At 32.3% G+C, this 24,884-nt stretch overlaps 1 protein-coding gene across 3 annotated transcripts in view; it reads right to left on the bottom strand.

Moving 5' to 3' along the window:
• Positions 1-1,505: 1,505 nt before the first annotated feature.
• The window catches only part of Dach2 (dachshund family transcription factor 2), a 508,482-nt gene continuing 485,103 nt past the window's right edge, over positions 1,506-24,884 (bottom strand). Inside the window, exons 7-12 of one of the 3 annotated variants that reach the window (XM_036174727.1) lie at positions 22,519-22,667; positions 22,246-22,393; positions 18,228-18,374; positions 16,928-16,993; positions 6,263-6,309; positions 1,506-1,998 (exon numbers count right to left, since the gene is read on the bottom strand). In XM_036174727.1, coding sequence (XP_036030620.1) covers positions 6,305-6,309; positions 16,928-16,993; positions 18,228-18,374; positions 22,246-22,393; positions 22,519-22,667 — 515 coding nt within the window. In that variant the 3' untranslated portion in view covers positions 1,506-1,998; positions 6,263-6,304. Of the gene's footprint in view, positions 6,310-16,927; positions 16,994-18,227; positions 18,375-22,245; positions 22,394-22,518; positions 22,668-24,884 lie in introns of all 3 variants that reach the window. The other 2 variants (XM_036174726.1, XM_036174725.1) reach the window with 2 other exon arrangements.

The following is a 24,884-nucleotide window of genomic DNA, read 5'->3' as shown; positions in this document are numbered from 1 at the left end:
CAAAAAACACCTGTCTAGGGTAGCATCACCTACCATGAGCTAGGTCCTCCTACATCAATCATTAACCAAGAGAATACCCAACATGTTTGCCAACAGGCTAATTTTAATGGAGACATGAGTTCTCAATTCATATTTCCTCTTCCCAGGTATGTTTAGGTTTTGGTAAAGTAGACAAAAACAACCAGCACACTTGCCTGTGTCCAGCTCTGAATACTGCAATGATTACCTGGAAAACTTAAATAGTCTGTATGCATCTGCTTTTCAAATTTCAAAGTTTTTAAACTTTTTTTGTAAGTATTTCTAAGCTCTTCTTGGATATCATTATTCACAGAAATGATAGTATAATATTAATATTCTTCAACATTATACTAATGCTTCTAAAGCTAGTCTATATTATTTTGAAGACAATGATTCATTTATGGAAACATTAATTTTCAGCTAAGGCAAAAGTCAGTAGAAAAAAAATTATGAGATAGAGCAGCTGAACAAGTGAGTCCAGAAGAGAAAGAATTTCACAACTGACCTGGATCTGGGAAATGAAAAGTGTACTGGCAAATTGTTCTGGAGCATTAAACTCAATACTGAGTGTTTGGAAAAGTCTGTTTTTAATTATGTCTTGGCATATATAATGCATACATAGAAACCTATGTCAAAATTACCAATTGAGTAACAAATAGCAATAATGAACTATGTTACATGAATTTTGTGTTGAACATCCTACTACTTTTTGTTTTAGTGTATATTCATATATAATAATATTTAAAATGATATAAAGTATCAACTTTATGTTGAAAGAATTGAACCTATTCTCTGAGTATGTTGATATACAATTATATCTCTATGAATTCTCTTAAAAAAAAAGAATTTAGGTGCCTTGTAGTTATGTTCTGAGACATTGTGAGGTCAAACATAAAGATGGTGGATAAGTTTATGTAGAGAAGGAAAGTTTAAGGTAGTATGGCAATCAAGTTGTAGTATGGATTTTATTGATGGTAGTTAGTGAAATTCATACTGAAAAATCAAGGGGAAAGAGGTATCACAATCATTGGAGTATTTGCATGTTTGTTAGATAAGGAACTCATAAATTATATAAAATGTATGTGTATATATACCATATATATGATTTTATTTCATATAGCTTTCAATTGAAAGTGGGTCTAAAAGAAACTTTAGGAAATAGATATACAGAGTATACTTCCTAATTCCCAGTTCTTTATTTATGATATTTTTCTACCGATTACAATCCTCTACCCTCAAAGCAGAATCACTAAGCATACACACACAGGAAGAGACAATCTAGTGTGAGTCACTAAAACAATTGAAAACAAGAATATTGGACATTTAAACAGGTGAACTGGAAAAACTGCATTCATACTTTTTAACATAACACTAAAGATATGTATATAAACATCTTCATACTTCCTAGATTTTGATTTTAATGTTTCTGCTATGTTATTCAACGATCGCAGTTGGCAATATGAAAATAAAAACTCAGTGATAACTGACAAAGTCAAAATGCTTTTATTTATACTGAAGTTTAGCAAGTACATTTTAAACAAAAGTGTACTTTAACTTAACATATGCTAGAACAAAGAATCAATCAATACATATAAGTTTTAGTCTCTAAGATACTACTATATTTTTTCTTTGAAGGACAAAAAGCCAAGCAGAAATGAGCATTAAAAAAGCATCAAGTATGGTCAAGTTACTTTAGTCATCAGGATTTAGTTCATGTTCTTAAATTGGTCAATCTAATGAAAGGACAAAGTTTACATCATTGCTTTTAAAATATGTACATGTTCTTTTTTTCTTAATGTAACATGGAAAAGATGATTCAGTAAACAAAGCTTTCTTGATAAACACAACTGAAATAAACTTCATGATGGATATTTTCTGAGATATACTGGAATCACAAGCATCTTCATTAATGTAAGCTAGCAAGGAACTTTCAGGCACAACACAGCTGCTGTGCCATTGCTAAACAGTAATCATTACCTCCTTTAAAAAAAATAAAACATGTTAATTCTTCTGTGGAACATTACTGAAGCATAGGTATGAAAGTACTAAAACATCTATCTTCAGGAACCTAAAATGATTTGATTAACAGGATTGATTTAATATAGGTAAAATTTAATTTTACATCTCTTTATGTTAATGTGTCAGATTTCAAATATCCTTCAAGTAAACTTCATGCTACAGCTCCTCTTCTTTACACAGCATTGAAGACATGAAAAACTGATAAAGACTCTTTTCATAAACTATTTTATAATGTCTATAGAGATCTATATTAGTTTTTCCTTTTGTACATAATGCTACACTTGAAACTCCTGTGCTTTACCAAAACAGAAGGAAAGACATTACCTGGTTTGGCTCTAAAACAATGACAGATTTGTACATTTAGAGTTTTCATTCCCCTTGTTAACTGTAAGATTGTGCACAGCATATAGAGACTAGTTTTTATATCATTTGAGACCTAAGTGGTAAAACCAATTTTCATTTAAATATTTGTAACCTAGAGTCCATATCATCTGATGGTTATGTAGCATTTGATTGATATAGATAAAGTTTATTATTGAGAATGAAAAGGAAATTCTATTCTGCCTCTTTGAGCTTAAAATTGCTCTTTTCCACTGTAATGGCTTATGATATGCTTGTTTAGCTAGCTAAATCAACAAAAATTATCCTTTGGTTACAGAAGAGGAAGCAGGAAAGAATGTGTTCATAAATGAGCACAAATCCACTCCCTGTGCTCAAGTAACACTTTAAATTACATCTTTGTAAATCAAATGTGCCCTCTTTGTGTAGAAGGAAGCATGCATGATCACATTTGACTGATATTGTCTTTTTAAAATCATATCTCAGATTGGAAAAAGGGTTTGAGTTGTAAGGAGTAAAGTATATGAAAACTCTACAATAATTTTTTCTGTGTACAATATTTCATGTTAGGTAAATTAATATAATTTTGTAGGAAATACTTTTAAACCCAAATCAAGGAGATATAAGGTAACAGAATAAAATAATTGATTCTGCATTAATCAGAAAAGCTATTTACCTTCATTAGCAGGTAAATAAAAATTTGCCCAAGAAAACAATGGAATTAACTTTTATGTTGCAGGGACCAGAAAATAAAAACCTATTTTTAAAAACTCTTTGTTAATCTTTAAGCCAAGAAAAATGTGTAAGTTAGTCTTTTTGAGATAGAGTCTGAGCACTGTAATGAAATCTAATCTTGCAGATAGTTCAAGTTGTAATGATATTGACCAAATAGTTACTGAGTTCTATAATCCACCTCATTCTCTGTATGCATAGTCTCAATATCAATGAAAAGGTCATCAACATCAAATATTAGTCATTTTTACCAGGATTGAAGTTTATACAATAATAATAAAACTTGAGTCATGCATTGCAAATTGTGAACATTACACATTTTAAAGCATGGGTAAAACAATCCATGTCATCTAAAAAGTTATATAAACACAGCAATGAATGGAAAAGACATTCACTGTTTGTCTTTTGGAAAAATGCAGTTTTTGAAAAATCTTTCACTTTATCATGTTTAATTCTTATCTTTGTTACAAGAGACAAACATATCTGTGTACAAATTTCATTAAATGTGCCCACTTACAAAGCCTATCAGAAATAGTTTCCACGTCGGCTTGCAAATCAAAAGAAACACTAGACTAACAAGAAGACTACATTATGATGTAAATCAATTGTTTTACCCAGAATACAATAAGTTGAGATCTCAATAGTAAAACTTCAAATTTTAAGGACAGTAGTATCCAAACAGTGCAACATGTTCTATAATATTGAGACATTGTCTGTTACTTTTTTGAGTATCCCAATGCAGACTGATGATAAGGAAAAAACAAGTATTGACCTGGTAATCAACACTGTTCCTTGGAACAATCTCAAAGTTTTCCACGTTTCAATTTCAAAATTCATTTTAGCTATCATATGAGTGATTTATCATTTAGTAGTAGCTGTCAAAGTAAACTCCCAGATAAAACAAAAACATCTGGAACCATAAACAGTAGAGAGCTGCATCTGAATTTTAATCCAAATCTGCCATGCTCACTTCATTAGGAATAGGAAACAGCTAATTAGGAGTTGACTGCTTCATGTTTTTAAGAGGGTTTATACTTGAACATCAAACAGAGATGATCTCATATGCATTCTGTGTGTAAACATGATGATAGATTAGAAAAAGCAATGAAGGATCCCTCTCCAGAGGAATGTTAGGTGCTTTGAAACTCAGAAGGGACATATACATTGACACTTGGTGAGAGCTGGCAGTTAGTTTACTGCTTTAATATTTATCCAATGGGCAACATGGGGAATTGCATATATATAGATATAACAGTATTTTAAGTAAAAATACAGGTTTATGCAATCCTTCCTCATTGTAGAAATGCCTCACTTGTGACAGAACAGGAGCTTGGTATGGTATTCTCCATATAGGACACCCTCTCATGATAGGTTGAATCATCAAGAGCCACACTTGGTTGTCCCCAATCCAGTATGTGTGACACTTGCCTCCTGTGTTATACATCTAAAGTTTATATAAAGGAATAACTAACATCAGGTGTCATAAAGACCCAAGAGCAAACAAGTAAGAAATGCCAGAAAACAAAAAACATGAGGATTCCTCCCATTCACCTAAAATAGTTTTAAGTGATCCAATTTGAAAATACTATTCCATTTTCTGTATCATTCAGTACATGTTTTCTGTCTATATGATGAAGAGTTGATTCTGAATATTGTACCTTTAGCCACAAATCATTGTTATTCAGATCATATATTTTATATGGCCAAACTATTTTATTTCATCTTCATAAATCATTTCTAAGTTGGCATTATTTTGATGCAGTTGGCTGAAACATAATAGATTGTTTACAGGTAGATTCTGTGTGCATCACCAAAAGCAAAATCTTTATAGCTTAGAAAAAATTCTTCAGGATATGAAACAACCACTAAATCATACTGATTTGAATTAATATATTTATTATTTTAAAATTTAATTTATTTTGGTGGTTAGTATAAAAGAAACTACATATATTAATACAAGGAACTGATTAATGGAAAGTGGATGAAATCTCCTTTGGCAATTTGCATGAGTATAACTTTGTCAAAATAGAATTTAGTTCTAGGGCAGATACTACACAGTGAATAAGACTTTTTTCTGGTGTAATGAAAAATACTTGAGAAGTGTCATTAAAAGTTTTGATCACTCAAGTATTGATTATTAGATTCTTAGGAAGTGTGAAAATGGTAATAATTATATATCACCAATTTGTTGCCATATCTTTAGTAAGTAAACTGTTACTTACTAAAAATATTTCAGAACATTTACTGAGCAATTCAGGCCAAATTAACCATTTATAAATCTCTTGAAAATGTTAGTTACCTTATTATGCTTAGACCAGAGGGTGAATAGTGTAAATATTCATAATATGAATGACCCATCAAATCTGCCTTTCTCATTTCCTGTGTCTGTAGTTTTTACTATTATAATTATTTCTGTTGCTAGTATTATAAGGAATAAGCAATATTTGGGACATAATGGAAGAAAAGAATAAAGGAGTCATATTTGGTATTCTGGTGAGCATCTTTTATCATTGTCTTCTTTAAAGATAAGGGATGTGATAGGGAGTAAATAACTTGCTCCTCCACCATCAGTTCAAAGGAAAATGTAAATATGTCATGATCTAGAAATTAAAGCTCTCTATGTTTTCTTAGAGAACAAATCAGGCAGTTTCTTCTACAAAGTGAGCTCACAGACCATGGCAACAAATATCAATCATTTGTACCAATACATTGTCTGCTAATAAAAGTTCTATTAAATACCATAGTGGAGAAATATAAAGGTATTCCATAATAGGTACAGCTCAAAGTAAGTATTTCTACATTTTATTTTCTCACATACAGTCTAGAAATAACACTTTATCCATCTTCAAAATTGTTCCACCTACTTATCCCACTACAAACCTACTGTGTGGTTAAATGTGATGATGTTTGTGAAGCACTATGAGCTCATTGAAAGTAATGGATAAAAAAACACTATAAAAGTAGTATGTTCAGTCATTATGATTGCCCCTTAAAAACTTGGGAAGTCCAATCTCCAGCGCATTTTTCCTATGTGTTCAATGTTCTATTCATCAATTATGAACAAATAGTAATTGAATGTTCCATATTATAAAAGAATCTGAGTATGAATTCTAAAGAATCACAACACTAGGTAAGCAGGTAACTGCTACAGCACCCTATCCATGTCTTTGATCACTTGGAGATCCGGCATCAGTGTTCAGGCTGCACAGAAAAACAATAAGACCTGGTCAAAATGTCATCCCAACAAAGAGAATGCAAAATTTACTAAAAAATCAATTTATAATATTTCCTGTGATACATATACATATAAATATTAAACATTTGCATAAATATGGGTATAATCCATACTCTATTTTATTAGCTTTGTCTTATAGTAGAAGCTTCATTTAAAAAAATGAAATTTACTGAAATGATCAAAACTGCAGATTTACAATAATTTTTAAAACTTAATTTTATTGCTGTGGGTGATAATAACAATATGAAAATGGTCTAAATGATAGTCTCCAACTAAAATATGCTTATGATCTCTTAGAGCACATACTACTGCTTTATAACCTGTAGTAAAATGCATGGATAGCTTAATAAACAAGGCATTTAAGAGTTTTTCTGTTTTCCTTCACTGTTTAAAACATCAGTAAAAATCCATACCATTTTCTATTATGTCAAAAAAAAATCTCTGGTAAAGGTTGTAATACTTCCTCTAGATAAGAATTCCTTCCCTGTCAGGACGTTTATTTAAAAGTAACTGCTCATGTTGAACATTATCCAGTGGGTATCTACAACATCTTCAGAGGTTTATGTTTTGAGCAAAATGCATTTATGGTTTTTCCTACACTGTTCTGATATTTCCTTTCAAGTGTTTCCTTAGCACTTGCCCACTTATATAAATGAAAGAGACTCAATAAGTGCTAATAAGCTTCACCAGAGGAAAAGTAGGTTACCAGATTTTCTTTTGTAGTGGCTACCTTATTTTGGAACTATTCATCTATTTTTTTAAGTAAGTCTAAGTCTTAAGCCCAGTGTTTCTTTAAGTAGCTGTAGAATTGATATATTTCTAAGTTTCAAATGAGCACTAAATTATTTGACATTGGAATTACCACTGATGGGTCATGGTTCCCTAACCTGAATAAAAGAGAGATTAAAAAAATATATATGTGGGGTTACAACCAACATAATTCTGTCTTAGGCTCATTCAATTCAAACTAAATGCAAAATTAACTGTATGAACCTTATTTCATTCATAGAAAAAAAACCTTGATTTGTGCTATTCTCCCTAAAGAATAGTAGCTAACTTAGCTTGGTTAGCTATTAATACTCTTGTATAAATATGGCCCAACATACTTCACAATAGGAAAGTAGACCACTACAAGTAAGTAAATTCAAATAATAAAATGCTATATGATCTGATTCATTCTATGTGTATGGAGAAAAATCATATGGCATCATATTTCCAGATATGTATAGTTCTTATTTTTATGAATGTAACTTTAAAAACTAAATTTCTTAAAAATAATAACCACTTCACATTCTCATCAGTAAAAAATGAGATTTATGTTTGAATCAAACGTGAGGCAAGATACAGGTCACTTCTTTCTCTAGAAATGATAGAACAGAATTTAGGCATCTCTTGTTCATTTTTAAAAATAATTTATCTTATTTTTTGAGATTATAATTGTGTCATTTCCCTCTTCCTTTTCCTTCCTCTAAACCCTCCCTCAAACCTACCCCTCCTGTGCTCATTCAAATTCATGGCCTCTTTTTCCATTAATTGTTGTTACAATTATATATATACATTTTTTTCTAAATACATAAATACTAACTGATCAGTCTAGATAGTGTTATTTATATGTATGTTTTCAGGAGTCTCTCTGATTTTGTGAATTAATAATATACTACATACTTTCCCAATTAAAAAAAAAACTATAGTTCTTGCATGATTTATCTTACAAACTGGGTATGAAAAGGTTTCTGTTCTCACCAAGAACAATGTACAGGGATCTGTGTACTATATAACTACATAATAAAAAGTCCAGGTTTGACAGAATATTTTAAATGTTACTTAGATGTCAAATATTTCATCTCTACTGAAAGCTACGTAAGTAAGCCCAAATGCTTACTTCATGTATATTTAATAGAATATAGCAGTAATGACAACTTCTACTTGTCATTTGTGTCAGAGTTTGTATCAGACATCTTGATGAGAAAGTAAAATGGAGAAAGGTAGAAAGACTTCTAATGATTAGTATTGGGCTGGCTAGTTATTAGCTGAAAAACTGGGCTACTTGACCAGTGCCCTTTAAGCGACTTCATTTTACTTCCTACACACCAGCTATAAAATGGCAATAAGAACATACATGTTTACAAGAGACTAGATATTTTTGAATCCTATAACGAATTTTAAAAGCACTTGAGTTCTGCTTCCTAGCAAGGAAAGGGAAGGCAAGTAAGTAAAAGCTGGTTTGTATAAAGCTACTAAACTAGGTCAGGAGACACTTGAAACATGCATGTCACTTGTAGAAGTTCATACTCATAATTATCCTGTAGAAAGAAATTTTGAAATCTGATGTTTATTTTTTTCTAGGGTGTTAATCTAAATAATCTAAAGGTTTAGATATATTTCACTTTTCATGGATATGTAAATCATAAAAATATTATAATGATTAAATTCGTTTTTTAAATAGAAGACATAAGGAAACATTTTAATACATTTAAAAGTATAATTAATTTTGCAACTATTTATATTTGCTAAACTGATATAAAAACACTAATGAATTTTATCTGAAATGAATCAAAATACGGAGAAAAATGAAAAATAGAAGTAATGGGAAAAGATTAATGTAGCTGAAGTTTTCTGTGTCCTACTTGGCCCATGGTCAGGACAAATCTCTCATCCACTAGTCCTGCAACCACTTGGACCCAAGTAAACACACAGAGGATTACATTAATTATAACTGCTCAGCCATTAGCTCAGGCCTACCACTGACCAGCTCTTACACTTAAACTAACTCATAATACTTATTTATGTTTAGCCATGTGGGTTGGTACCTTTTCTCAGTTCTGCCTTCACATCTTCCTTCCTCTGTGTCTGGCTTTCTACTACTTACTCAGCCTTCCTCTTCCCAGAATTCTCCTCTCTGCTTATTTGCCTATACTATACTTTCTGCCTGGCTACTGGCCAATTAGCATTTTATTTATGAACCAAATCAGAACAATACACATTTGCAGCATAGAGAAAGACATCCCCACCACTTCCCCTTTTCTTCTTTTCAAAAAGGAAGGTTTTAACTTTAACATAGTACAACTACATATATTTTCTTTAATGTCAGTTTCAATTTAAAAAAATGTCATGTGACTATTACAAATGAGAAACAAGCTTGCTAGATCAAACATACAAATTTTATACTGAACCCTACAGAAAGGAAAGCTCAGTCTATAATTACATAACTAATGCTCTGTTGACAGTGTGAAGTAACTTTGATAATAAAACAATCCTATTACTACTTCTGTGACTCTTCATATCTTTAAATAGAAACTGTATTATGTTTAGCTTTTTCTGCAACTAGAATCCCAGCATTTACAAAATGATCTTGCAAGTGTTTATTAAATTATTGTTGGTTTTAGGAAAACTTAACTACAGACTGAAGAAAACTTACTATGTGTTTCTCTGGATAGTTTAATGCTAGAGTACTACTCAATCTTCTAGCTGGCTAACTAATTTTTATAAGCATTGATTAATAGTGATATAAAATGAGCACAATTAGTCACAGGGCCAGTGTTCATTTCTATTGTCTATAGTAACCTAAAATCTCCTGGGTTATTTCCATACTTTCAAAATGAACTAATCACAGATTTTTAAACAACCACATAAGGATAATATTACTAAGGCAATTTGTTGTCAGAAACTGATACAAAATATCATATTGCTACACATATACTGTAAATTGTCATTCTTTGGTTCACTACTCAAATTTTAAGGTATAAATCTTTATTCATATATGACAAATATGTTGGCACCAAATCAGTGAATAATCAGTTGGCAGTCATATAATAATTCTAAATTTGAAATTAGTATGATGATTGTGATATGATTAGATCTATGAAAACACTATATATTTTACTAAGTTTCCAAGATAAAAAGTAAAAGTAAAACTTATGCTCAAAACCTTTTTAAAATTAATTTATTTAAAAAGGATTTTTTTCATTTTACTGTTCTTCCGATGTGGGTTAAACACTGGTTAGGGTAAATTCTTGTTTTAAAAGAATAGGGGCTGGAGACACTACTAAGTGATTAAGAGCATTTCTTGTTCTTCCAGAAAACACAAGTACAGTTCCCAGAATAGAATTCTAGTGGTTCACAACTGTGGGTAATTCAACCTCTGGACTCTGTGGTCATCTACACTGGTGTGCAACCCACACAGATATATACATATACACGCAGTTACAAAATAATAAAAATAAGTCTTTAAACATATTTTGCATTTGTAACGATGAGGCATAAAATAGTAGCTACTAGCTAAAGAACTCTTCCTCTCTGGTAGTGAAAGAAAGACCTGTTTATTAAAGAACTACTTGTGTAACCTGTGTAGACTCCACATGCTGAGGACCAGAAGGTATCTTGGTTTGCAATTCTCAATACCTTGCTATCACTGTAGTTTCATCTGTTGTATAAGAGATATGCAGCTCGAAATATAAGTCTGGAAGTCTTAGATCTGTACAAGAGATTTATCATCATGATAAACACTGATTTTTTTGCGTCAGGACAAATGATTTTGCTAACTCTGCAATGGCATGGTGTAGGCTACCTATGACAACTAAGACATAAATAATCAAGTAGTCCCACATCCTCCTAAAGAAAGATCTAGAAACATGATCTGTACCATGGTATCATAGGTTTTTCACAGTAGAGTGGTATGATAGAATCTAGGAAGCATGACTGACCAAGATAAAAATCCTGAATGTTTAAAAAAAAATTAAAACACATTCCTCCTGAGGGTAAAATCAACAGCAACAACAAGAAAAGACTCAAGACATTTAATAAACCTTAAGATGAAAACAAAATAACATTCATATTTGCCACTTTAGAAAAAGACACTGGGAGATTACAAGGATTATGGTATAACCTTTCTCTATCTATGATGGCAGTTGCAGGTAGTTGTGGTGGTTTGCAAAGAATTGCCATCATAAGCTCTTCTTTTGAATGTTCAGTCTCCAGGGAGTGGAACTCTTTGAAAGGATTAGAAGAATTAGAAGGTGTGGCCTTGCTGTAGTGTGTTTGGCATTTTTGGAGTAAGTGTGTCCACTTTTGCTGGGCTTTGAAATTTTAAAAAGCCGACACCAGACCCCTCCCCTCTCTTTCTGTCTCTGCTGATCAGGATGTAGCTCTCAGCTACTGCCTCTCCATCACTTTCCTGCAGGCTGCCATATACTCCCTGGCATTATGATAACAGACTAACCTGAAATTGTAAGCAAACCCTCAGTTAAATACTTTATTTTTAGAAGAGTTGCCTTGTTTGTGGTGTCTATTCACAGGATTGGAACATTGACCAAGGCAGTAGTACAACACTCCTAATTTCAAAGAAAACATTTGAGAGGAAGCCTTTAAGGTGACTTATATTTCTATAATCTCTTTAGTCCCTGAGGTGTTAAACATCTCCATAAGAGAATATATACCCACTGTTCAAGGAGAGCATTAGAGAGACTGTGCACACCTTCCAACACAGTAAAAGACATCACTCACATGAAGGGAATTAATTGGTGGGTGTAGAGCAAGAAGTATTCAGTGAAATCTCTAAGAGACTGAAAAGACACAGTGTTTGGAAATTAGTAAACACCTTTATTAGAGAAATTCTATTGCTTCTATCTTCTACTTTTTCTGTCAAATGTACTTTGCTTTTTAATTTTTCATCATTTTTAGGGTACACTATTTAGAAGAAATCATAAATTTTGTATCTTTCAGTGGTGAGTGTCTGTTCTGAGGAAGCTTCCATGTTTCATGTTTTTTAACTAAAACTATTTAGAAAAAAGAATTTAATAAGCTTATTTTTACACAACATTTTTTAACTTTAGTAAATATGCTCAATTTTAAATATCTGCTAATGATGTTGGTTACAAATGAAAGGAAATTATTGAAAAATCCTTTGCATTAGAGAAAATATCAGAATAAAAACATTTTGGTGTTCAATCATCTTATATTAACCAACATGAAGTAAGCAAATGTAAAAATTATTCATAGAGGTATTTCACTTACAAAAATCAGTTCTAAGCATTTCCTATTGTTTTCTTTTTATACAAACCAATGAAGTGTCAGGCACATACATAGTGGGTCACTATGCCCTTGCACTTTATGATGATATCACTTCTGAATTCATTTTTATTGTTTTATTTTATGACTAGAAAGTTTCTATATACTACCTGCTTTGATCTCAAATTTAGGAGTTCATATCATGTGTTGTTTTTTTTCTTATTATTATTAAGATGATAATAATATCCATTTTATTAAATTTAAGAAACTTGCACCATGAACTCTACCAGTCACTCTTAATGATGAAATATAGTCATACAAAAGTTAACTAAGGTATAAACATGCAAAAGGAGAAGTCTCCCTGTGATCATAAAAATGATGTTATTTTCTGTTCAGCAGTTCATGTTACTGCTGTTCATGCTAATTAATTAAAGGAGATGTTGCAGTAATGTGCAAACAGGGAATCTGAGAAACTGAGAGGGCTTTTAGGTCTCCAAGTGAAGTGAAGTCAATCTGGGCATGGGCAATCAAATGTAATGAAATCACTTGTCAGTGCTAAGCTTGCAAAAACTGTGAAGTTTGACTGGGGAGTAAAAGGATTATAATTAGATTTCCAATAGGATAATAACTAAATGGCAGAATGCATTAAAGAGAAAATATTACTTTGTTAGCTAATGGTACTGCTGTTCAGTTTTGGTTTTTATCAGCTCACTTGTAGTTGTGCTAATTTAATTTGCTTTTATCAGCAAAAATGCACCACACAAATGCCACTTAAAGGTCATTTGCAAAAATCATTGATCGGAAGGTACACTTAATGACACTTGGTATGTTTATTTTATGTGAAGCCGAGATTGACTGATAAGATGGTTGATGTGCTGTCTTGCAGGTCCCCAGCTGAGTTAGAAGATTTTGAATTAGACCACATTTGGTCATATGGTCCTCTGAAAAATTTAGCTCCTGAGTCTGTGGAGATAATCACCAGGGTGCATACATTACTCATTGTTGACCACCTGAAAACCTTTAGGTGGTGGTATAATCATAGACTGCTGAAATATAAAATTCTGTTTATTGAGGTTGTCTACATGTGCTATCCTTTTTGTCAAACAACATTCAAAGTGCATTAGAAATAAATTAAGCTGACGAGACTTATAAAACATATAATAATCATGAGTAGTTTTTCTTCATTCAAATTTATGTGGACACTATGGTAAAACTAGGTATGATTGCTTTGCTTCTAAGAGTACCATGCAATATTTTATCAAGTTCCTTTTATTTCTTCTTAAGGAGATGTCATGATGGAACTAATTGAATTTCAAAGCGGGAGCACTAGGTTAATAATGATAGATTTCTTTCCAGAGAAACAGCAGAGCTATTGACAATAGGAAGAGAAAGGACATCAGTGAGGCCTGAACTGTTTCCTGTAATGCAGATGAGTTTTGGCAATGGCATTGTATTGGCAGAAGTGAACTGATTCTCACAAACCAAGAGAGGAAGTAATCTTCCAACCTACAAAAGTGAGTAAGGTAGGAAGGTGAAAAATATGTAAATAGTTCAAAGTAAATAAAAAGGAAGCCATGGCATAGAAAAACAAACCTATTAGCAAGAATAGAAAAAATAATAGCTAAGCTTACATTTCATGCCTTACAGGCATTATAGAGTTTGTAAAGATTATGAATGAAGATAAAATTAATCTTTCAATCATGACTATTTAAAATGATAGGCTAAATGATTGTCTTATGTAATTATTAGAGTTGATTTTGTGAAATATATTTATGATTAATTCTGATCATTATTTCAGATATCTATTCCTCTAACAAAACAATTTATTTTTGCTGACAAAACTCTTTTGTTTTTGGAGATAGGGTCTAACTATATAGTCCTGGCTCACCTGGGACTCACAATGATGAGCAGTCTGGCCTGGAAGTCACAGATAGCCATCTGCCTCTGCTTCCTACACATTAGAATTAAAAGTGTGTGCCACCATGCATGATATAACATTCTCTTTTTTATATGTTGTGATTCTAATATAATTTTAACATAAGATATTCACTTTAGTTTTTCATAAAGTAATGATGAGAGATTTATCATGTATAGTGCTTAAAAGTTGGACTAAAAAAGAGGAGAATGTATAGTTTTCAATATTTACCATATTTATTGTGAGTGATATTTGATATAGTTTGAAAGTCTATATTATATCTAATTAGGAATTATTAAATTATTTATATAGTTTGAAAGTCTATATTATATCTAATGAGGAATTATTGAATTATATTTTATCTTATATGTACAATGTTGACCACAGATACTAAGCAAACAATTAATTTTGGAAATGGTCAGGTTTTTTTTTAAATAAACTATCACAATACTTACAATATTCCATCTGATTCTGTTACTTTTAATAAAGTAGTAAATATGTTCAGAGAAAGCCAATATAAAAATGCATGCTTCTTTAAACATAAATTAATGTGCAGAAGCTATTTAATGAGTATGAAATGAATTTATTTTTACTTATGTGACTATTTTGATCACACTTGAATAAGATAACTGTTGTTTCTTATGTGAAAATAAAGTAAATTGATGACAACTCAAAATCTACATATCTTGGAATAGGGAAAATATTATTTCTGTCATCTAAAGGCATCATAAATGTAAATTAATTATAATGACTTGAAGATACAGGGATAAATCATAATGTAGGTAAAATCTACTAGTCCTGTTTGGATTCTCCTTTCAGTTCCAATACTAATCTTATATACCATTCAAATTAGGGACACAGTCAAACCTTGGTCTCCCTAAAGATTTTGTGTATTTTGTGTATATCTGTGTGTTACTGTTTCAGAAATGAGCAAATAAACACTTCATCCAATTCACTCCTATCAGGAGCCTAATGTAGAACAGGAATCTCAGTCACCAGGTCCACTAGTAGTGGCATTTTCTTTTCCTTTTTTCCTTCCTTCCTTCCTTCCTTCCTTCCTTCCTTCCTTCTCTCCTTCCTTCCTTCCTTCCTTCCTTCCTTCCTTCCTTCCTTCCTTCCTTCCTTCTTTCCTTCCTCTGTTCCTCCCTCCCTCCCTTCCCTTCTTTCCTTCCTTCCTCTTTCTTTCTTTCTTTCTTTCTTTCTTTCTTTCTTTCTTTCTTTCTTTCTTTCTTTCTTTCTTTCTCTCTCTCCTCTCTTTCTCCCCTTCCCTCTGTCTCTCCCTACCTGCCTCCTCTCTCTTTTTCTCCTTCCCTCCCCACCTTCCTCCCTTCTTTCTTTCTTTTTGGTTTTGCAAGACAGGAATTCTCTTTGTAGTGGTAGCTGTCCTGGAACTCACTCACTGTTGACCAAACTGGCCTCAAACTCAGAGATCTACCTGCCTCTGCCTCCTGGGTGCTGGGATTAAATGCATGACCCACTACCATCAGGCTAAGCACTTTCTTGATGAATTTAGCTGTGGTAAATGAACTGGCTAAACAATTAATCCCATTTTATTTAACCTTGACAAAAGATAATGTGACCTTTAAATTGTGGAATTGAAGCAGGCCAGCAAAAATGGCCTAAGAAACAGCCCAAACATCACTGAACAAGCTAAACATATTCATTTTTCACAATTAATGAAATTAATGCATTTAGCTGTTCAGGTGCAGCAGAGTCAACCATTATTAGAAGCTTCTGGAGATCTGATGCTTCTGGTTTTATAAAAATAATTTCAAAACTACAGAAATGTGGGCTTCTAAATTTTCAGAATTGCCAGGTAGCATGCTCATATCTCCTGCTGTTGCCTTCACATAGACACAATCTGAAAGCAGAAAGTCTCCATGTGTTAACCTTTCAGTGAACAACATATTCATGTCTTCCTTTGCATTATACAGTTAGAAAAATTATTCGTTAGAGATGCATTTTTTAGTATATTTAGGCTTTGTTTTAAACAATAAGTGTGAATATAAATACAATCTAGAGATGAGTAAAGAAGTAAAACTGCTTTAGTATAACATGGGAAAATTTCCACTGATTAAATGTAAGTCTACTCTTTGGGGCCTATGCAGTCTGATATAACTCTATATTGATGCCTTTTATCTACTTTATTATTGTTGAATATTCTAAAATATTGTGAAAGAGATATGTACTTATAGAAATCATGCAAATTGGAAATTATAAATCATACTCTTATTTCTATATTTAGAAGATATCTAAAAATTTCTATCAACGTTTGAATGTTAATAAAAATGTCGTAGAAGACCTTCAAAATATCCATAGGTTGTGATTATTGTACTTGTGCCCTTTACAAACACTAAAGCAGTGACGTCTGTAAGGCACATGTTCAGTAGGCTTGTGAAATGTTTCTTACATATTTAAACACTTTTAGAATGTAAATAACATGCAATTATATATCCTGGTAGTAGCAACACATGGAAGAACATTGCTCACATTATATCTATGAAATCTCTAAGTAATTGTACAGTTAGAGGTTTTAAAGTCATATCATAAGCTTTTCTCCACTTTTACCCAAATGAAATCTATCAACATAGAAAATTTTCCCTACCTGCCTCTATGGAGCACACATGATATATTTATAGGAAGGATAATGCTGTTTATTGTACCTTGCATGGCAGCACTGTCATGAGGAGTCCCATTATTTTCTATTTCAATATCTGGAATGCCAGTATCTGAAAGAATTGGCATTCAGGATTAAGGTACAATTCTTTGTTTTCTGATTCCATCTAAAGAACAATCACAGCAAGCCAATATTTCGGTAATATACATAACACAAGATTCTGAGGAGTATTTTCAAATATGTCTCTCTCTGTTTTTTACATTATAATATAATTAAATCATTGCCTACTTCACACTCTGTCCTGCAAGCACGCACATATGCTCTTTCTTTATCTCTTTTTTCCATTGTTGTTGTTATGTGTTTATACATAGTTTTTGTTTTGTTTAGTTTCCCCTCCACTTCCTTTCTTTCTTTTGACATTTCTATTGTTAATGCTAGGGAGGAATTTTACATACTATAACTGAATTATGCAGTTAAGAATATATTTCCAGGTACATGGAAAGTTCTAAAGATGTATTCTAGGAAGATAACTGTCTATATAAAAAGAGAAAAACAAACCTCTAAAACTACTCAGTTAACATGTTCTGATGACAGAACAACAAAAAATATGATTGATACAATTGACTAAATTGAAGCAACTCATCTTCATAGTGTAGTTCCCCTTCGAAGATATGATAGTGAATGATACTGGTTTATGTCAAGTGCAAGGGGAACTTATATTCACATGATGATTTGTAGTTTTATATGAGTGGATGAATAAATGTGTTATGATTGTGCTCAGAAAATTTACACAAGCTAGTGATTATGTTGTAAAAAGGTTATGTGTATAGGGATGTTACCTGAAAATTTAATTCACATTGTGTCTGAATCAACTGAAGCAATCTTAGGCAATTAATTTGAATCCTAACATAAAATAAAAATAGAAATTTCAATTACCATCCCTTGATTCAAGCACTATAGATGTAACTGGCTTGTTAAATAAGAAACACAGAACCAATTGCAGAGTTAAAAACCATGAGGTCAGAGCAAGAGCTGAAAACCTTATCCTTTACTGCTTCTGTCCTGACTTTGGGCCAGGCAGGAAAACTCTAACTACCAAGCACCCCTTTACATAGAATCTTCAAGGATTTATTTAGGATTCCATTTCAAATGGATTCTCCCTGAGGACCAAAATATTGATACATTCTGCATTAAATATCCACCTACAATTTTTTCTTATATCTCCCAGAGAAAAGGCTATTTTTTTTGACATATGACTTTCAACAATATAACCTAAAATTATACTCTCTGTCACAGCCTCTTCCTTTCTTTCTCTCTTGGTTCTGGTTTTCATTTGTGTACCTTACCTTTCAACATCCTCAGACCACTGTCACTAGTTGTAGCTTGTTTCAGTGCCTGCTCCACTTGCTCTCGGCGCTTTGATTCAAATTCCAAGGCTTCCTGAAGTTTCCTCTTAGCTTTTTTCTCCTTTTTCAAACGCTTTTGCATTGTACCTAAAATGTGGAAAAGTAGTTTGCAAAAGCATGCTTAATGCAGCATTATTGCCGAGTTTAATGATACAAGTATACATTGTATATCGATACAAGTATAAAAGCAAAGAGCCATAAATGGAGCAGCAAACATATAATTAGCTTCTTTTGGTCCAAGTTCCCACCCATTTGGTGTTTTGTTGACTGTAGTTGAATGTCAGCATCGACTTATCTTTACTTTTACATTTCTAATATGTATGCTCTCTCATACACATGTATCTATACAGTGTGGCATTTTGCTGGGAAAATTATTATCAAATGTCATACTATATACATTTAATAACTGTTAAATATTTTATGATTCCCTGAAGAAATAATTTACTCATTGACTTATTGCTAGTCATATTTCAAAATTCAAAAAAATAAAACATGTAAATACTCATGAAGCATTCTTTTATTCTTTAAAAATGAAAGTAGCAAGTGTATCTTTCTCTGAAGAGATAAACAAATGGTTATTCATTTAAATAATTCTGTTTCTCCCCTCCTTTCCTTCCCTTCCTACACAGACACACAAGCTCCTATGCATCTTTATGAGAATAACTTTCAGCAATGACTATATAAGCAAGCTATAACACCGCAATCCCAGTAAGGAGCCTCTAGTAAGCAGAAATGCTACAGAAGAGCTAAATAACAATTCCAGCTCAGTTCCCAGAGCTTTCTATCTCAAAGAGAAACTTTATTGTCATAATATAAACATTATTTCTAATCTCTGAAATCTTAATATGATAGATAATCAAACAGTATCATTGGTTTCCAAGAGAGTATTGGGTCATAACGAGGTTCTAATCAAACCTACCAATTTCCTATGTCATTTTAAAAGTACAATATATAACTAAGGAATTATATGATATTTAAAAATGCTAAAAGAGTTTATATGTATAATATATTTTAAATGGATCAAAACATTGGAATAGCCTAGGTTTTAGTTCTAGTCAATTTACATGCTAATGTGTTTTCAATAACTTGAAGAGAGTCAGTTGCCTAAATAAATTATTGTATACCTGAAATAAAAAATTCAGCAATCTAAGATGAAAAGTAGATATTTTGAGACAGAGAGAGAAAATATTGTCTTTTGGTTTTTTATGAAAGATGTTTAATTATGGTTGAAAATGAAATTTAATTGTATTCAAATGATTAATAAAATACAGCATTAACAAATTATTTCAATCAGAAAAAGTAGTATATTGAAATATATTCTAGAGTGATATTACTTTAAAATTGTTAGCAAGAATGTCAATAATAAATGTATCCAAAGGTTCTGTTATAAGTTAGTTTGAAGATATTAGGATGTGTGGATCTCTAAAAGTTGGAAACCAATTTTGCTATATGTAGTAGATTTTCATGAGTCAATTTAAAAATCTTGTATCTATCACATATATATGTATACACACACACACACACACACACACACACACACACACACACATATATATATATATATTTTCATGTTTGATGAAGAATAAAAATTTTCCCTACTAAGGAGTGTAAATTATCATGACTAAATATGATATTTATTCCAAAAGCCAAATATTAGAAACATACTACTTTCCATACCTTTTAAAAATATAGTTTTTGTAGCAATGATTTTTTAAGAAAAGTGTTTAATTTTTTATAATACAGTGATTAGAATTCTAATTTTAACCTGAACAAATGATTCCTAAACCTATAAGAAAATCTTCTAAGACCAATTTCATGTTACTGTATAATACTTAGAATTATTAAGTTTACTGAATTGTACTGAGTATTCAGTGAAATGTTCAGATGATGAAGTCTCTCTGCTTGTGCCTCTGCTTTCACACTCAACTTTACTACTCACTTTAGGCTTTCTGATCTTTCCGTAAGAAAGCTAATCAGGGAATGGAAAGAAACTGAAAGTGGTATTATCTACTTGGCTACGTTTTAGTGTTTTACAGTAAATGTAAAGCTGTAGAAATTACTTATAAAGTTTAATTTGAAAGTTTTGTGTAGTATTCAAATAGACTAGTCCAGTTTCTATACTTTATTGTGTACAATTTGCACTTTTAAAAATTAATTCTATTTTGAACAATACAGTATTCCTCTAATTTATCCTCTTTTTCTCCATATATTTCTGTTATGCTAGTTTAATCCTTATTGATATTGTTTGTATGAGAGCAATCTATCCATTTGCTCTAATATTTTCCTTGCTCTCAGTCTCAGATCAATCCTAACCTGAGGCTCAGAGAATTTGATGTGAGATTGTCCTAGTAATATCAGAAGCTACACCCTTAACATCTCACCAACTGACTTCCAAAATGTGAGCCGTACAAAGACAAAACCAATGGACATGCCAAAGTTAATGTGAAAAAGCCCAGGAGGCTTCAAATAAGTACATGTCTAAGGAAGGCTGGATGTGAGAGAGGTAGTCTTCTCCATGGAATAGCACACAAATTGGTTGTTCAGTGCCTAAAAATTTACCAACAAGTAACATTATACAGACAGAACAGACTATACTAAGGAATATATATGTATATACATATACTTACATGTACACAATAACAATTAGGGAAAAATAAAGCCATGAATTAGAAGGAAAGTTTGGAGGGTGATAGGAGAGGCTTTAGAGGAATGTAGTTATATTATATTTTCAATAATAAAATTGGAAAAAATTACCCCATCATTGGAGTGAACTATGCAATATAAATTAAACCAGATTTTTCCCTTGCTTACCTACTGATATTTTTCATCGTTTGCAAAGTAAAATCCAAGGTCATCATTTACACAGTAAAAACTTTTCTTCATAATTTCACTTGTATTCCTGCTGTGGGATGTCTTTCTGTATGCTGTGAATATGTGTTATTCTGATTGGTTGATACATAAAGCTGCAATGGCCTATGGCAAGGCAGGATGGAGCCAGGCGGGAAAATTCAAGGGAGATAGGGAAGTAGAAAGGAGAGGCAAGAGACGCCATCCTGCCGTCCAGAGAGCAGCATGTAATGGCACACAGGTTACGCCACAGAACATGTGGTGATATATAGATTAATAGAAATATGCTGAATTTAAGATATAAGAGCAAGAAAATTGAGCCATAGGCCATGGCCATGCAATTTGTAATTGATATAAGCCTCTGTGTGTTTCTTGGGTCTGAGTGGCTGCAGGACCGGGTAAGACACAGGAAATCTTCTGACTACATACTCTCATCTTTCTGCATCATCTCTCACCATGGAATTCATTAAACTCAAAGCCACTCAAAAATCAGACTGTATATACTCACTTGTGTATGAAGATTTTTGTTTTTTGTTTGTTTCCATGCCTATACTAATACACACTGTTTAAACAGAATGCTTACATGCTCTTTTTATTTTTGACTATAAGGCTCAGATTCAGGCATGAGCTTCAGAAGATATTCTTTTAACACTATACAATTTCAATAACCTAATCTAACTAATTTTTTTGAAACCAAGCAGACTATGTATGATCACTCTTGCCACTTTGTTTTGGAATTTTCTGGTTGTGTTAGGCTTATACAATGTAAATCCTTCCACGAGAGAGACTGAGTTTCATTTCCTTTATAATTATATAATATAATTCCTGTCTAAGGAAGAGTAAATATTTTATACATAAGACCAGGTGAAAAAATCTATGCCTAGATAGGATTTATCACATTATGAGATAGCTATGCATGTTTTCATATCTGTTTCAAATGTTCATTATCTCTTAGAGAATAACTCTTATTACTATGTGACTTAGTTATTACTATTTGTTTTTAGTTTGTTATTCATTTTTAGCAGTTATAGGCTATTTCTGCAAGTGTTTCTATAAGCAAGAAACATTTCTAACACAGTATTCACCATTTAATTGAACTCATTCAACTTACTTCTGCTTTGAAGCTCAACTGCAAGTTGTCTCTCCAGATTTTCTCTGATTTCTCTTTCTCTGTAGAGCTCTATTCGAAGTTCCTTCTTTTCTTGCTGAATCTGCTTCTCCTGGATGCGAGCATTATCCAAAGCCACTTTCAGTAGACCCTGTCAATGTACAGCAAATGACATGCAGTTCATCTTATCCGTTTTGAATACTCTCATATGAAATAATTTATGTAGGTGCTAATGTCTTGTATTACATTTATTTTGTTTATAGAAATATTGTTGACCTGAATGTTGGTCAACAGAGTCTCCACGGAGGACAGACTATCAGCAAAAATGAATGGTCCAGGGAATCCAGGGGACAATGCCTGTCCAGGAGCCAACTGGATCTTGTCCAATGGTGACTTCATCATTGGAATTTGAGTTGGTACTTCTTCTGTAATGATAAAATTAATGTCAGATGGTTCACAAATTAACAATCTAAATGTTTTACCAAGTCATTTCTAATAGATGTATATAACAATTTTATTTTTAAAGCTAAATTATGGGTGCTCAAATTTTATCATATCAATATACTAGACAACCAGATTGCTACCAACAGATGTATAAGTTGGCATCTATTTCTTTCAGCACTGTCTACAAATCTATCTACCCATATAGTATCATTATTTATAATTCTTTCATACATATATAATTTGCAAACAGTTAATATATTTTAAATATAACTTTAAATTTTTGTAATTTTACACAATATATTAAGCATGACAACAAATTCATCTCAGAAAATCTCAGCTTTTCCACAATATTCTTCATGACTATGTGCAGATAGTCTCCATTTGCAGTCAAGTCCTTGGTAATGACTGTTCTACTTTGTCATTAAAGTTTTCTCTTTCCTCAACATTTCACATAAATAGAATCATACAATATGTGGAATTTTTCTCTTAAGATAATTTTACTTTAGCATCATATCTTTTTAATATTTACACATGTGTGGTCATTTTTCCTTTTTATTACTAGGTGGGATTTTTTGTGTGAATATATCAACTTTTATGTAGATATTGTCTACTTGCTGGAAATGGGACATTTTGCAATGTTAATTCTAATTTTGAAGATTATTTTCTAAAGAAAACTGCAAGTCCTATCTATTCTCACCTTTTATTTTTAAAGAATCTTTTATCAAGTCTTGGGCATTTAAATGAGATCATCTCTTAGTTTCAGATACTGAAACATCAATAGAATTTTTTAGTAAGGTTTTTCAGAACGGTTTAAGACAGAGCTATCCAGCAATAACAGGAATTTCTTTTTTTTCATGAGAGCCTAACAAGTTGACTATCTATATGAATTATGGTGAACAATCTCTTAAGTGAATTACATGAACTATGTAGTAGTTTCCTCTATATCTGGAATAGGGACATTTTTTAAAATTTCAAGTAAAAGTTCCTAGGGAGATAATCTTGGGATTAAAACAAACTCAGTTACTAATATTTCAATATTCATGCATAGAATGTCTTCTATCATAACAGTTAAGTTATTATATTCATTGAAGTTTCTGAATTTCAGTAATGACATATCAAACTTTGAAAAATACTCTGTGATTGTAAAATTCTGCTAGTAAATATATTTGAAATAGACTCACTAAAACAAACAAACTAGATTTGAATTGAATTTATACCTAACCAGTTTCATATGGTATATAAATAACTGCACTACAAAAACAGTCTATCTCTTGGCCTGTTTTCTATAGATACCAACTTGTCATACAGACTTCACTTTTCAGTTGGATGCATATGTATGTATATGTATATGTATATATAGTCTATAAGTGTGTGTGTGTGTGTGTGTGTGTGTGTGTGTGTGTGTGTGTGTGTGTAGAGCCTTGAAATCCATTGATTTGACAGTCATCCTGTTTTGTGGTGGAATTTCTTATTTGGAAATTTCTGGCATATCATGGTATAAATCTTCACAGGCGTCTACTTAATGGGACAGCACTATCTCTTCACAAAATGCTCTTTTTATTAATAAATTATTTTTATGTTTTTTAGAGGTAGGGTTTCTCTGTGTAGTTTTGGTGCCTGTCTTGGATCTTGCTCTGTAGACCAGGCTGGCCTCGAAATCAGAGATCCGCCTGGCTCTGCCTCCTGAGTGCTGGGAATAAAGGCGTGCGCCACCACCCAGCCAATTAAGAAATTTATTTATTTTACATCCCAATCACAGATCCCCTTCTCTTCTCTCCTCACACTAACCCTCCCCTCAGGATTCACCCCCAAGTCACCCCCCATTCCCTCCTCTGAAAAGGCAAGTCCTCCCATGGGGAGTCAGCAGAGCCTGGTACATTCAGTTGAGGCATGTCCAAGCCTTTCCCCCTGTATCAAGGCTATGTAAGGTTTCCCATCATAGGTAATGGGCTCCCCAAAGCCAGCTCATATTCCAGGAATGGATCCTGATCCTACTGCCAGGGGCCTCATTAAGTACATCAAGTTACACAACTGTCTCACTAATGCAGAGGCCCTAGTCCAGTCCCATGGAGGCTCCATAGCTGTTGGTCTAAAGTCATGAGTTCCTACTAGCTTGGTTTGGTTGTCTCTGTAGGTTTCCTAACTCATAATCAGATTGGCAAATACTCTAACTGCCATCATAGAGCCTTCATCCAGTA

Source organism: Onychomys torridus, chromosome X (genome assembly GCF_903995425.1).
Source record: "Onychomys torridus chromosome X, mOncTor1.1, whole genome shotgun sequence".
NCBI lineage: Eukaryota > Metazoa > Chordata > Mammalia > Rodentia > Cricetidae > Onychomys > Onychomys torridus.
The sequence above is the reverse complement of the archived record's forward strand: the minus strand, read 5'-3'. Positions and strand labels throughout refer to the sequence as shown.